We start from the raw sequence: 14,083 nt of genomic DNA, 5'->3' as shown, positions 1-14,083 counted from the left end.
TAGCCAACTGCAGCTTTCACTCTTACAGTATAAAAACATGAGGAAAAACTTGCTTGAATGGTCTTTTTGAAATGAGGAATTATTAAACTATCTGAGGTAGGAACCAGGCTTGGGTAAGAAACAAAGGATGTACCTCAAAGTGCAATATTTAAAGTGCTTAATATTTCATTAAACCACCTATAAACTTTTTTGTGAATGTATTTTTTCTGAAAGTTCTAGCATTTGTGCCATAAAAGTGCAATATTCAGCCCAAATTAATAAGTAATAAACAAAACAAAACAAACAAAAAAGACATGCAAGACCATATGTCTTGCATTTTTCAAGTTTATGAAAGATGAGGGTTCCTCTTTCCTGGCTGCAGGTCTCTGACATTATCCTGCAAAAAGTTTTCCAGCTGCAGCTGGGAGATTAAGACTATGGAGCTGCTGCTACTCTACGATGTTATTTAGTTTGGGTGGTAGAGGATCTGCTTAAGCATGCCATTGTCAAGTATTGAGATTGTTTTTAGTGACATTTAGTTCACATACCTTGGAAGGCTAGCCGGGTGCTTTATTTCAAAATGCCGTTTCTGGTTTGCTGTTCACGTACGGAGTTGCTTCTTGACACCCTGTGGGCAAAGTTTACACAAAAATGCAAGATTTTTCCCTCCTGGATCATCACTGACCTTTTCAAAAAATTATTTTAAGTCATAATACAAAGATGCTGTAGTGATCATTGAGGCAGAGGTGGTGCTTCTGCCTTAATTGGATTTTGCGCAGCACGGTGTAATGATTTTCACCTATTTATTAAGGCCTGTTTACTTTGTGTTTTAGCCGAAATTTTGCCTGGAAGGCTCCATGGAAAACTGGCACTCTCCTGAACAAAGTTCAACTGTGAGAGAATGCTGTTCACAAACGCCACAATGAGTGCACTCACAATGACATTCATCAGGCAGAAATACAGTTCCTTAGTTTGTTCAGTTCATGTTCATCCAAATATGAACAAGTTCATGAACAATCGTTCAATGAACTCATTCACAGCTCACTTTTCCATTGGGCTTAACTAGTTTGAGATTTGTGTGCAGATTTGTGCCTAAATAGTTTTTCTTATATATATATATATATATATATATATATATATATATATATATATATATATATATACCAGGTTTCATTGTCAAGCTGCATCCAATAGTAAATGGCTGAAAGCAGTCAATGAAAATGCCAACACAAAGTCAAATTTGCTATTTAGGATTTAAAACCAAGTGCTTGTTTAATACTATTAGGTAATTTATTCTAATGATAATACTGCATTCACTGTACCTTGGAAGTGGGATTGTGAGCTCCTTGAATCTTGCTGGTTACTATTAGGCTAACACTTATTCACATTGTTAGTTGTATAGTTAAGTAAAGAAAAAAAAAGATAAAAATGATCCACCAGTACTTTCTTTAATTGCATTTAACCTGATAAGAAAATGTGGTCCCCAGTTGTTGTTTGTACAGATGTTACCAGTGTGTTAGAAATTCCAATTTCCCATTCCTTAGGTGAATGCAACGACCATTAAAGAAAGAATGAACTACTGGCCACTTAATAATTTAGGCTAATAAAAACTTTATCAACACACATAAGGGTTGATATAAGTAAAGTCTGGGGTTTATTAGGGGTGGCTGTAGCTTAGGAGGAAGAGGAGCCGTCCTTTCCCTGCCTACATGTCCACACCCACCCCTAGGTTGCTTCCTGATGTGCCTATCGGGGTATGAGTGAGTGTGAGTGTGTGTGTGTGTGGTTGTGTGTGTGTGAATAGGTGGATGTGACAAGTAGTGTAATGCGCTTTGAGTGGTCTAGCTGACTGACTGGAAAAGCGCTATATAAATACAAGTCCCTTTACCATTAACTGGTCAGTGGCCATGCAAACGACCCACAACGCGACTGTGACCAAGGGAGGGATTGGTGGTCTACCACCATCCATGCTTCAAATGCAGATCAGAGAAATGTAAGCATTTACATGGAGCTCATTGAACATTTTTCTACTGCTGTTACTGCTCTAATATGTCTTGAAAATAACATTCTACATATGCTAGGCTATTGACTGATGTCAACAGAAGGCGTCCTTCCTCCCTGAGGAAGAAAAAGACAAGTGGAGTCATGGGTCGCTCCATGCCATAAAAAATAATCCATGTGAATAGAGGTGTGAATTATTGGGGGAGAAAATTAGCTGCTGCGCTGTCTCTTATTTTGTCATCTCTTTTAAGTTTCGGGAACTTTACAAATACAAAGGAGATATTTTTCTTCCAGATTTTCAGTTGGTTGCCAGTTCAGACAAACAAAATTATACTTTTTTTTCCTCTTTAATATCACATTTACAATTGTGTGAACCAAACACAACAGGTGCAATATTGTTGTGATACAGCGCTGTAATCATCAAGCTGCTTTGTTTTTTTTTTAATGTTACTGACAAAAAAGAAAAAGAAAAATCACATACATATCATTTAAAGTTGTGTGGGTTGAGAACAGAAATAACAGGAAAAAAAAAAAAAAAGCTTTTTATTTATTTATTTAATCCACTAACACCCAGATGCTTTGATTGCACGGATGAATACAATCCAGCTTTAGTTAAATTCTTCAGTATTCATTTATTGTCTGACTGCTGGACCGGTGTTGTATTTAAATGTTTTATATTGTTATCATTATTCTTATTAAACTGTGTGCAACACCATTGAAGAGATAAGGCATGGTGCCTTTCTAAGAACACTAAAGAAAATTCAAATGAATATACTCAGTGTGAACTCTTGCAAATGAGTCATGAAAGGAATTTGTAATCCACTATTTCATAAAAGATTGAAATATTAAAATTGTTCATAAACCTTAGAATTTTGTTGTTGCTATTTATGGAAAAAAACAAATAGCCAAAATATATTTATTCTCCATCGTAGCTCAGTTTATCTTTTTTTTTTTTTTTAATGTAACCTAGTAAATGTCTCTGCCTTCCTTTCCGCCTTTGCCCTTTCACTTACATTTGCTTTCAAAACGATGCATCACGTTTCTCTGATCTCCCTTATGTCTCCTTACTCTCATCTACCCCTCTGTTTCTTTTCACCCACCTCCATCTCTCTACTGCTGTCCAGTGGAAGGCCAGTGGTTGGAGTGGGGACCCTGGTCCAGGTGCAGCGTGACTTGTAATATGGGAACCCAGCAGAGGCAGAGGCGTTGTAGTTCGTCTGTGCACAGCTGGGCTGAGTGTCAGGGTCCCCATCAGGAGAGCAGAAACTGCACCAACCCTTCATGCAGCGGTAAGGCATACAAATGAGTGCTCAGTATTCACACTCACATGCCTCCAAACCCCATTATGCAAACATAGACCATGCATTATCTAAAGGCATGCACATGCTTGTCTCTAATTCAAGTTCCACATATGAGTAATTTGTGGGTTGGGACCCAATTTGGCAAGTCTGTTTTCAAGAGGCCCTGGAGGACAAAAATACTTGGGTGTTTTAATGAGCAGTGCCCCAACTTACTCTCGAGTTGACTTTATTTCTGAATTCACAGTGAAAAGTAATACATTTTTAAAACACTCTTCCATCCATCTCCCTGATCTTCACTGACAAAGCTTTGCTTATGCTTTAGGTGGAGGTAACTGGGGCAACTGGAACCACTGGAGTCTCTGCAGCAAGACCTGTGACTCCGGGTGGCAGCGGCGCTTCAGGATGTGTGAGGGCACTGGAATACAAGGTTATCCCTGCGATGGGTCGGGAGAGGAGGTCCAGTCCTGTAATGAGAAGAAGTGCCCTGGTCAGTGGCTCAGAAGTGTTATCCTATGCAAATGTGTTTAAGAGAAAAAGCAGAAATAAAAATGAGAACTATTTTATGTATCGTAGTAATGTACTGCATGTATTATTTATGCCTTCAAGAGCCGTGCAACTCCACATATCTCCATGTCTCACATGTTGTGTTTTTCAGTTTGAAAGAAATGTGTCGGTACCTTATTTGCACATGCATCGTGTTTGTCAGGCAGAATGGAAGTAATTCCCTGTGGTTCAGACCACAGCCAAAGACTTCAATTGCAGTTTTATAACTGTGCTTCTAATCTTCATCTTTATTTCGCTTCTCTATTCTTATTCCAGTCCATCTTTACTCCTTCATTGATTTTACATCTTCATGGCTTTGTTTTTTTTCTTTTAATCCTGTCTGTTTACTTGTGATTTACTCCATTTCCCTTCATATGTTTCCTCTTTAATATTGTTTTGATGTGCTTATCTACTCTGCCTTCTCTAGCATGCTGTATTTCTTTCTGTCTCTCTCCCTACTTGAGGACATGATGTTCAATGGTCCATTTAGAACTGTTTTACAGTGTCTTTACTGAAACTGTTTGAATGCTAGTGTATTTTTGGTATATATTCAAATACCTTATATGTACATGCTTGCTTTGAGCTACTGTAAATGATCAACGTCTGAGTGCAGCCGCGACCATCACTTCTTTGTTTTCAGAGGTCTAAAGCCTCTAAAAGATCTTGTCTGTTGGCATTGCAGGGGAACATCATATCATATTTTCACTCTTTCCGTCTTTGCTCTTCACTCTATGTCCCTCTTCATCTCTCTGTATCTGCCTCTGCCACCCCCCCACACACACACCACAACCACCACTCCTCTTGGAATATCTTCAGAGCACTCTCTTCTGTTTTTTCATCAGGGTTACGAAGGCAAGGGAAGGGATAGGGGGAGAAAATAGATGAATATAAAGAGGGGATAAGATGAAGAGGGAATGAGATACTGCACTGAGGCAATGTCACTGACAGAGCACTGAAAAATGTACAAGGGAATAAGATTGGGAGCTGCTGCAGAAGAGTATAGATTTGAATCTTGTTTTTGGGGCTTTTCTGTCTCTCCATCCCCCCTTTTTTTTTTCGTTTTTCTTTTTTTTTGTGTCTGTGTGACTGTGGAAATTTTTTTTATTTGTCTGCTAGGCTGTGCAGCATTTTACTTTTCATGTGTGTTTCTTAACCACAGCTCCCCATGAGATATGCAAAGATGAGCATCTCCTTTCTATGTCATGGAAGAGAGCCTCAGCTGGAGAAACTGTCTTCAACAAGTGTCCAATAAATGCCACTGGTAAGTCACATCATCTGCATTAAGTTGATGATGCTATCAGTTCATCAATCTCGTTTTAATTAGTACATAGGGTGTTTATGGGGCGATTATTAGCCCTAAAGGTTTGTCAAAGAAAAGAGCTTATGAAAAGATTTTCTTAACTATTGAACTATACTCAAAACCAAATTTTTTGACCCATAAAAACAATGTGATCATTTTATTAGGTTTAGAAGAATGTTAACTCTATAGTGATAAGTTAATGCTTAACAAGCTAGTTAGCATGGCCCATGTCAAGCAATGCCGATAGCTAACATTGAGAAAGAAAGAACATATTAAAACTAATAGTCTGCTAAATAAAAATGAATAAATAAAGGAATACATTATAACTTTGATAGTACCACAAAGGGACCGTTTGAAAGAAAGAGCCTACTTGATTTAAACTTTTCATATAAAACTTCTAGAACATTGTTAGCACTTGTTAGGCTACTTAGCATGGCTAGTTCACAGTAGCTACAGTAAATAAAAAACTATCGTAATTTATTGCCTATAGCGGAAGCTAGTTAGCCCATAACTTTTAGCACATAAGATATATTTTAGAGGGGAAAATACACAATTAAATAATAAACTTATTAAAAAAGTTAAATAAAAAAAGTTAAAATGATTTGCTATCCCTATGAACCATAGGGACACTATTACAGATTTGGACAATGTTGGCATGGGAATTTGAACATGGCAAGCAGGAGCTGCAGATCACGTGTTTTACTCTATGATTCCACATACCAGTGGATACATACATGAGCAAAACTAGCTCTGAGAGATTCTAATTATCACTGATTTAAAGGCTCATAAAACCAATGTCTCTAAATGGCATTCCTGTAGTCACAATAGCATTATTAACACATGCATTATCCATTACCTGCCATAAATGTACTGCTTGAACACAGTCAAGCTGTATGGGTATTACTCATCCTTGTAGTTTTAATCTGCCAGACCTTTCTTTTAACTTCCTGGGTCAAGTCAAGATGAGATGAGGTTCAAATGATCTATTATACGAACATGTGCTCTGCCATTGACTTCATCATCAAAAAATGCCTGACTGAATTAGACAGCCAGACAGAATACAATTATAGCTTAAAGAATTACGTTTGATATTAAATTAAGTGTAACATTTCATTAAGAAACTTACTTGACACTTAATTGTTCTATCATGCATTGACTGATTAAAAAATATTGTTAATGATTATGTATTTTCTTTCACTTCACTGATAAATTTCCTGCCTGTCAGGTGAAGATAGTTTGCATGTGTTGTATTGAGTTTGCAAAAGTAATGTGCTAGCTTTACTTTGCACTGAGCATGACAGAATGTTTCATGAAATGGCAAATGAACAGTAAACAGTGGTTCGTCTAGATCTGTTGAGTAAACATATATTGTTGAAACATTGTAATTACATGTACAAAGACATTTAGTTTTTAGAATTTTTTTGTTTGAATATAGGCAGTGATCCATTTTAGCATAGAATACAGGCTGTAAATATATTTGCAAAAATTTAGATTGGTAAAGTGTAACAGCTGAAACATTTCAGTATGTTTATTATATGTTAATGAAGGAAAACAGTCTAAGAAAGAGGGTCTCCAACTTGTATCTTCTGTTTCAACATTTTTTGTATAAAACATGTTGATGAATGTTACCACAGAACATATATTGTGCATTACATCTTAAATTCACAAGGAAGTGCATCATCAAACATCATTTGTATGAAAGCAGCTTGCTCTGCTGTATTTCTGAGTGCACAGACTCGTCACACTAGCGTGAAATTTCCAGCTGTCTCATTGCATTAGCAGACAGTGCACACACTGTTTGCGCCACCAAGCTGAACATCAGCGCTTTCAGACAGAATCTCCATCTTATTTTAGTCTTCCCAAAATAATGATTCTACTTGATTTTTGGGTGTGCATTGTGACTTTGCAAGTCACGTGCATGTACATATATGTCACTGCACTGCAGCGTGGTCAAAAACAAAACAATTCTGCTACTATTTTATGTAACTGATGAAAAAGAGAAACATCTCATATAGAGAAAAAGTTTGTTTGATAACCACAAAAAGCAGCTAATGAAGAACATAATAAACAATGCTGCTGCCAGAAGTGGACTATTTTTAGTGCTCCCCTTTTGTCTTTTCAGGGGAGCCGAGCTGTCCATAGTTCCCCTATAATTCAAACCCTGATACCACCACAGTGGTAATTGCCCAGTGTGAAGGCTATCACTAAAATCAGTGAAAGGCTCTTTGTGCTTGGTCAGGATCTGTACCACTATAAATGATGCTGCGTTCGATACGCTTTGCTGTCTTCATAGCTTTTGTTTAGTGAACAGAGAGTGTAGTTCTTCTACCCTCTCTTTATGGGACCTTTTCCTGATGTAAAGTCCCAGGAGAAATTGCTGTGAACTTTGGTGAAAATCTCACTCTACGTTGCATCTTTTACCGAGTATGATGCTCCCGCCATGGATCAGACACATATTGTCATTCAGTTTTGTGAAGCAGAAGTCCATCCCCACTCCTCATGGGAATAATTTTTTTTTTTTTTTGCCTTTTGGTGGCTTGCCTACACTCTGCTGATGTCACTGTTGCTAATAACCTGGCATCTGGTCGACCTGCTCCTTCCCTCTGCCCTGCTCCAGTGACAAACATCAGCACGGCTCACATGTTCTACTGGCTGCCAGTTGACAAATAACCATTCCATCTTGAGAAGGGGACAGCACAGGCGAAACTTAGTTTTTCAAAAAAAATGTTCAACTTTGATCTCAAGATTCAAAAGGCTGTAGCTTCGATGTCGTTAGCGGTAAAGGCATACAGCAGGGGTGCCCAAGTTCGGTCCTCGAGATCTACAATCCTGCAACTTTTAGATGCAACCCTTCTCCAACACACTTGAATCAGATGTCATCTGCATGTCATTCAGCTCTGCAGCGGCCTGCTAATGAGCCTGTCATTTGATTCAGTTGTGTTGGAGAAAGGTTGCATCTAAAAGTTGCAGGATGGTAGATCTCGAGGACCGGACTTGGGCACCTCTGGCATACAGTAAATGAGCAGTGAAAGTATTTTGTGTGCATTCTGTCATCTACTCTGCACTGACAATGAGCGCATTCTCAAACTCAGATTTCCTCATAAACTTTTAATACAAAAAGTACAATAAGCACATCTCTTTACAGTTGAAAAAATATATGAATGTCTTTTGTAGTATTTGTAGACATGCATTTATTGCACCAATGTTAAATGTTTGTGTCTCTTTTCTTCTTAGGAACTGTTAGTCGTCGTTGTATGCTGGACAATAACGGAGTTGCTTTCTGGGGTCCTCCGAGCTTCGCCAGATGCGTCTCACTTGATTATAAAAATTTACATATATCTGTAAGTTCCCTTCTATCAAGTAAGTATTTTTAATCTGAGAACCTCTTTTGGCTGATCTTTTTTCAGGGTCTCAACCAACAAGAAGAAAACAGCTGTGTTTGATCAGGTGACATCATTTGAGCCAGATAGCCGCTGCATCGCTCTACATCATTACTCAGCTCCATCAAATCTGTGTCTGTTTAATATTTGTTTTTAAATGTTGTGCTTTGCCTTAATATTACCTTTTCAGCCATCAAGTTTACTCAAAATAGAATTGGACTAATGTCCGTACTAAAGGCTTGCCCCTATCTCTAATTAGGTTTTCCAGAGCGTTGCACTCACACTTATCAATTAATGAACATAGCTAATGAATGTGTTCATCAGGGAGACTCTTTTCCTGCTCTATGAACTTCAACCTTTTCTATCTATTCGATAATGGCAGAAGGAGATAGGGGTCAGGAATTGTGTGTGACAGAGCTGATTGCTCTCCTAGCTTCTGTTCCAACCTTTCATTAACATGTGGAGTCAATAATTAATTTTCTTTGATTCCTGTTATCTTTAGTTCTTCCAGTAACTCTCTCTTGCTCTTTTACCTTCTCTTTAGATTTAACATGCAGTCATTGGTATTTTATTTCTTTTTGTTCCCACTGTCAAAAACCTATTTTTTAATGTTTTTTTTTTTTTTTTTACCTTTCTATTTATTTTGAGATTATATTTTTTATGAAGCAAACGTTTGTTTTATTATTGCTTGATATTGGACTTCAACTGGAAACAGCTAAATAATAATGTGCCAAATGTATTCAGTAAATGGAAAGTCTACACTGCTCTGGATGGAGCCTTGTTGTTGTAACACATGCAAGATGTATTAGTGACAGAAGCAACAATGAAAAGTCTGTAATCTGGATGCTCTAAAATTCAACATTAATCATGCCCTAACAGATCTGTACACCTGTAAGATGCCCGTGCCATGTGCCCTTATGTTCCTCCATAGCATTACAAATGCTTGCTGTTCAGCCATGTGTTGGTAACAAGCCAGATGGTCCTTCTCCTCTTTAGCCTAAAGTCCAAGTTTTGATTCACTGGACCACAAGACAGTTTTTCTTTTTGCCCCAGTCCAGTATGGACTTGGGTTCAGAGAAAAATTGTGTTGCTGGATTTTGTTTACACACAGAACTGGTTAAAAGTTTGGATACATTTGTGTATTCATTTTAAATGCATGGGTGTGTCCATTTCTTTAACTTCTATGGTGCATATTTCTTATGCTCTTTTTATTCTTCTTTATTTTCTGAGCATAGTTTAAACCTATGCTTGTGGATGCAATGATGAACTGTGTTCAGTGACAGTAGTTTTCATGACTTTTTTGAAGTGCTGGTTGCAATAAAGGTAATCCCATTTTATTGACAGAAATATTATCAATTATTATGTTTAGGTTCTTACCATTAGAGCCCACAAATATTCATTTCTATGTTTACATTATGCCACCTTTCTATTCTAAATAATGGCATAAAAATAATAATTGACATGTTTTAGTTACCTTGAAATAGGCAGTTTATATTTAAAAAAAGTATATATCAGAGTCTCTCTCTTGTGTTTATACAGTAGCCCACATATTTTTGGGGTGGTGAATACTTGGTTGCAATTGGCAAGTTGTGCCTCTAGGTGTCACTAGTCCTGAAATAATGGATCTCTAAAGTGTTACACAACTTGCAAAGTGGATTCTTCCCTTCTTTGCTTTAAGATATTCTGCCTCTTTAGGATGATCCTGGAAAGTAAATAAGCTTCTAAAACTAAATGCTTTTCTCTTTTTCAGCAGTCCAAGTGTTGTATTTGTGACATTTCAACATACAAATACGGATAAATAATTTCCAAACATTGCATTCTACTCCATATAAAACAGCTTCCCAATAAATTTCAGGGAAACAAAATATAGAAAAGAAACCATCAGCTTCTTTAAATGTCTCTGTTTCTCGACATATTGTAGTTACGAGAGCATCTCGCGAAGGGTCAGAGGACCCTGGCCGGGGAGGGCATGTCTCAGATCGTACGGCGTCTCCTGGAACTCTTGCAGAGAAGGAGCTACTTCAGTGGCGACCTTCTCTTCTCCACGGAGATCCTGCGAAATGTGACGGACACCTTCAAAAGAGCAACCTACATCCCAGCTCCCGACGACGTGCAGGTGGGCAGAGCCTTAAAGCTTTCTCTTGTGATCCTCTTTGGTCATAAATTTTACAAAACATGCCATTTGCAACATTTTTAAACACACAGTTATACCAAAACTCAATTTTATTTCCTAAAGAGTGTGCATAACAATATACTTATATATCTTTTACCTTTTACGATATGTTTGTGTACATGGGACTTCTGAGGTAGTCATGACAGAAAACAAACTGGAATTTCTCTGCAGAACTAACTGCCAGTGGATTAGGGGTGGCTATATGATGTGGGATAAGTTTGTGAGCATCGATTAAACACTTTTTTTCTCCTGCATATAGAAATTCTTCCAGATTGTCAGCCACATGTTGGACTTAGAAAATCTTGAAAAATGGGAGGACATCCATCAGGTAACCCCTTGTGTGGTATGACTGTTTGGTAATGTGTGGACACCTGGGTGTGTTTGGCTATGTATACCTCTTTCATTTCAAGTATCTTGAATGGGTGTTTGGATATTTGTGTGAGAAGGTGGAAGTGACTTCATCCTATATTAATTTTCATTGTTAATCATAAAAGCACACCTGTTTATAGAGCACAATGGCTACCTGTTAATTATCCCACATGTTAATGCGTACATGTCTGTGTGCTTTTGTGTGTGACCCATTCATTTGCCCTTGAGTGTTGGTGTATTTAATTGCCATCTGGACATATTAAACAAGCATGTTGAGAGGATATTTTCTCCCGCATGGCCACACTTTACAGCCCTGGAACACACTGAGTGAACTAGCTAAGGAATAAGAATTTTTATTGGGGAGGGTGTGTGATATCAGCGGCTGGCTTTGGATTTTTAATCGTGACATCATCACTTGTTTTTTCTATCCTTCCATCTGCAGTTCGCTCCCGGTGCTGCTTTGTTGATGAAGATATTAGAAGATTTTATTCACTTCATTGGAGAATCTCAGAAGCCTTTTCAGAGTTTTCTAGTGGTCACAAACAATCTTAGTAAGTCACTGTGAATCGGACACTAATTTAGATTTTCTTGGAATTTATGTAAGACTTTGAGGGTGAATTTAGGAATGTTTTTTTTTTCTTCATTACCAAATAATTTTTGCTTAAACTGTAATCATGACAGTTTAACTCTGAAAGTTTAACAATAAGTACTTTCTTACTTTAATTGTTTTGTCTCGCCTTTCTTTATTTAAGCCTCAGTTTTGCACTGCAGAGTTTGAACCTTTTTTGTCTTTCTTTCTTTTTTTTTTGCCATCTCATGTTTGCTTAGTGATAACCATACAGAGAGAGCCAGTTTCCGCAGTTTCCAGTGATATCAACTTCCCCATGAAGGGCCGGAGAGGGATGAAGGACTGGGCAAGAACAGCAGAGGATAAGCTTTACATCCCTAAAGAGGTCTTCACCATCCCAGCTGAGGGTAAGAGATACAAGATAAATATCAGTTGCCCAACTGGTTCAAATTTGACAGGGTGCTGTAATAATCAGTGCTACACATTGTGTTAGACAACCAGGACCAGGCTATACTTGGTTACATTTGTTAGATTGGTATTTCTAGAAACTGTCACCACTTTTACTTGTAAGCGAGGGCAAGATGCAAGGACTGATACTAGGACTAGAACATGTCCCTCCCTCCAGACTGCTGAATCCAACTTTATACAGTTTAATGAACTATCTGGCATTGTCCTATGAAACAGTTTCCCTCCTAAATATTTTTTGTCCAATGTTTGTGGTTGAATGATTACTGTTTGCTAATTAGCCTAATGGGCTGGACGAGGGGTGCTGTGTAGCTATCAAGAATAATAAGTGTTTTAGCAGAGTGAGATATCAATATCTTGTTGGCAATACACCTATGATATTGTGGGTTAGTTGTATCTAATAAAATCAAAACATTGTTAATTGCAATTCTTTTTTTTATCCTTAAATTTTTCTAACTTATTTTGAGTAGCAATCCCCAGTAAATGTGTAGTGAAAATACGTTAACATGACTATCGCATAATTGGGGTTATGTTCATTTTTTTTTTAAGCTTGACTACTTTATCTTTGTCCATTGCCTTGCTTCACTCCCATAAGCCCAGCTACAGTGGGACATTGACATGGCTGTGCAACCCCCCCCCCCCCCCCCCATTTTTTGGGATTATTTAGAAATTATGCAATATTAGACGGAAGTTAAAAACAGAGTGTAATAAGTTGTCAAATGTCATTTTCATAGAGCATCATTCTTCAATCTTTTTTCTTCAACCAAAGTTCCAAATCTTTGAAGCTATTACAGAATAAACATAACCCTCCTTTTCTCACTCTTCTAGATGCAGAATCAAATAGGAGCTGTTGATTAGTGGATCTAAGACATCTAGTTGGGTTATATGGGCAGAGTTCAACAGTGTACGGTGGAGCTGCATCTTCTAGACCTTTAAAAACAAAAGAATCTCAAACTCAGACCAATATTTTACTGGAAACTAGTGCAAAGACATAAGGACAGGCGTCTCTTCCCTCTGTTCCAGTTATGAATCTAACTGCAGCATTTTGTACTATCTTCAGATGAGACAGAGCAGACTGAGAAACACCTGCATATTTGGAGTTACAGAAATCAAGTCTTGGGGATATGAGTGCTGAGGTAACTGATGGGGTATGGCTTAATTTTGGCCACTCTTCTTAACTGAAAGAAACAAAATTTCACTATTATTATCAAATGCTAAGTTAGAGTCAAAAATAATTCTAAGATTTCTGGCCTGTTGGTGGATATGAACGGACAGAGATCCCAGGTGACCTATTTGCTCAGTGAGAACAGGTGAACCAAAAATAATAACTTCCTTTTTATCCATATTTAATGGAAGTTTATTGTTTGCCATCTTATGTTTGACCTCAAGATGGCATGCAGTAATTGATTTGACGGAATAAGTGTTTTCTGGATTTAAAGGGAGATATAGTTTTGTGTCATCAGTGTAACAATAAGATGAAATATTGTGCTTTCTAAAAATAGAACCAAACCATAACATGTACAGGGTGAATAAGATTGAGCCTTGAGGAACTCCACAGTTTAGAGGGGCAGATGAGGAGACAGAGAAAGATCTGTTTCTAAGATAAGAAGCAAACCTCTTCAAAGCAGTGCCCTGAATACAAACCAGGCGGTGTAAACAATTTAAAAGACTGGTGTGAGCCACAGCATCAAAATTATAATGTCCTTGGAGGGCTTCTCAAGACCATAGAAGTCTTTTATTAATAGTGGTTTCCTAAATTACCCTGAGAGCTTCAAGTTCTTAACCAGTTTTAAAAGATGGCAGTTCTGTCTGAGCAAAACAAAAATGTTTAAAGCTGTTAGTCAAAGCTGCTCTCAATTGTTCTCCATGTGGTTTCAGTTTAACCCAAGAATCATGAAAAATGTCTGAATGCATTCCAAGAAATTGAGAAAGATAACTAACCTGATAAAAATTAATTAAGAAAAAAAGAGAAAAGAAGAAGAAATCAGGAAGAATTGAAGTTGA

At 37.6% G+C, this 14,083-nt stretch overlaps 1 protein-coding gene across 13 annotated transcripts in view; it reads left to right on the top strand.

Annotated features, from left to right (window-relative positions):
• adgrb2 (adhesion G protein-coupled receptor B2) overlaps nt 1-14,083 on the top strand; it is a 250,905-nt gene that overhangs the window by 142,365 nt on the left and 94,457 nt on the right. For all 13 annotated transcript variants that reach the window (XM_042012224.1, XM_042012232.1, XM_042012229.1 and 10 more), the window contains 8 exons: nt 3,105-3,269; nt 3,604-3,768; nt 4,984-5,085; nt 8,359-8,465; nt 10,426-10,620; nt 10,937-11,005; nt 11,489-11,597; nt 11,875-12,021. In XM_042012224.1, the coding sequence (XP_041868158.1) occupies nt 3,105-3,269; nt 3,604-3,768; nt 4,984-5,085; nt 8,359-8,465; nt 10,426-10,620; nt 10,937-11,005; nt 11,489-11,597; nt 11,875-12,021 (1,059 nt within the window). The remainder of the gene's footprint in view (nt 1-3,104; nt 3,270-3,603; nt 3,769-4,983; nt 5,086-8,358; nt 8,466-10,425; nt 10,621-10,936; nt 11,006-11,488; nt 11,598-11,874; nt 12,022-14,083) is intronic.

The sequence above is a fragment of the Melanotaenia boesemani genome, chromosome 17 (assembly GCF_017639745.1).
Source record: "Melanotaenia boesemani isolate fMelBoe1 chromosome 17, fMelBoe1.pri, whole genome shotgun sequence".
NCBI lineage: Eukaryota > Metazoa > Chordata > Actinopteri > Atheriniformes > Melanotaeniidae > Melanotaenia > Melanotaenia boesemani.
This window is presented reverse-complemented; position numbering and strand designations above follow the sequence as displayed.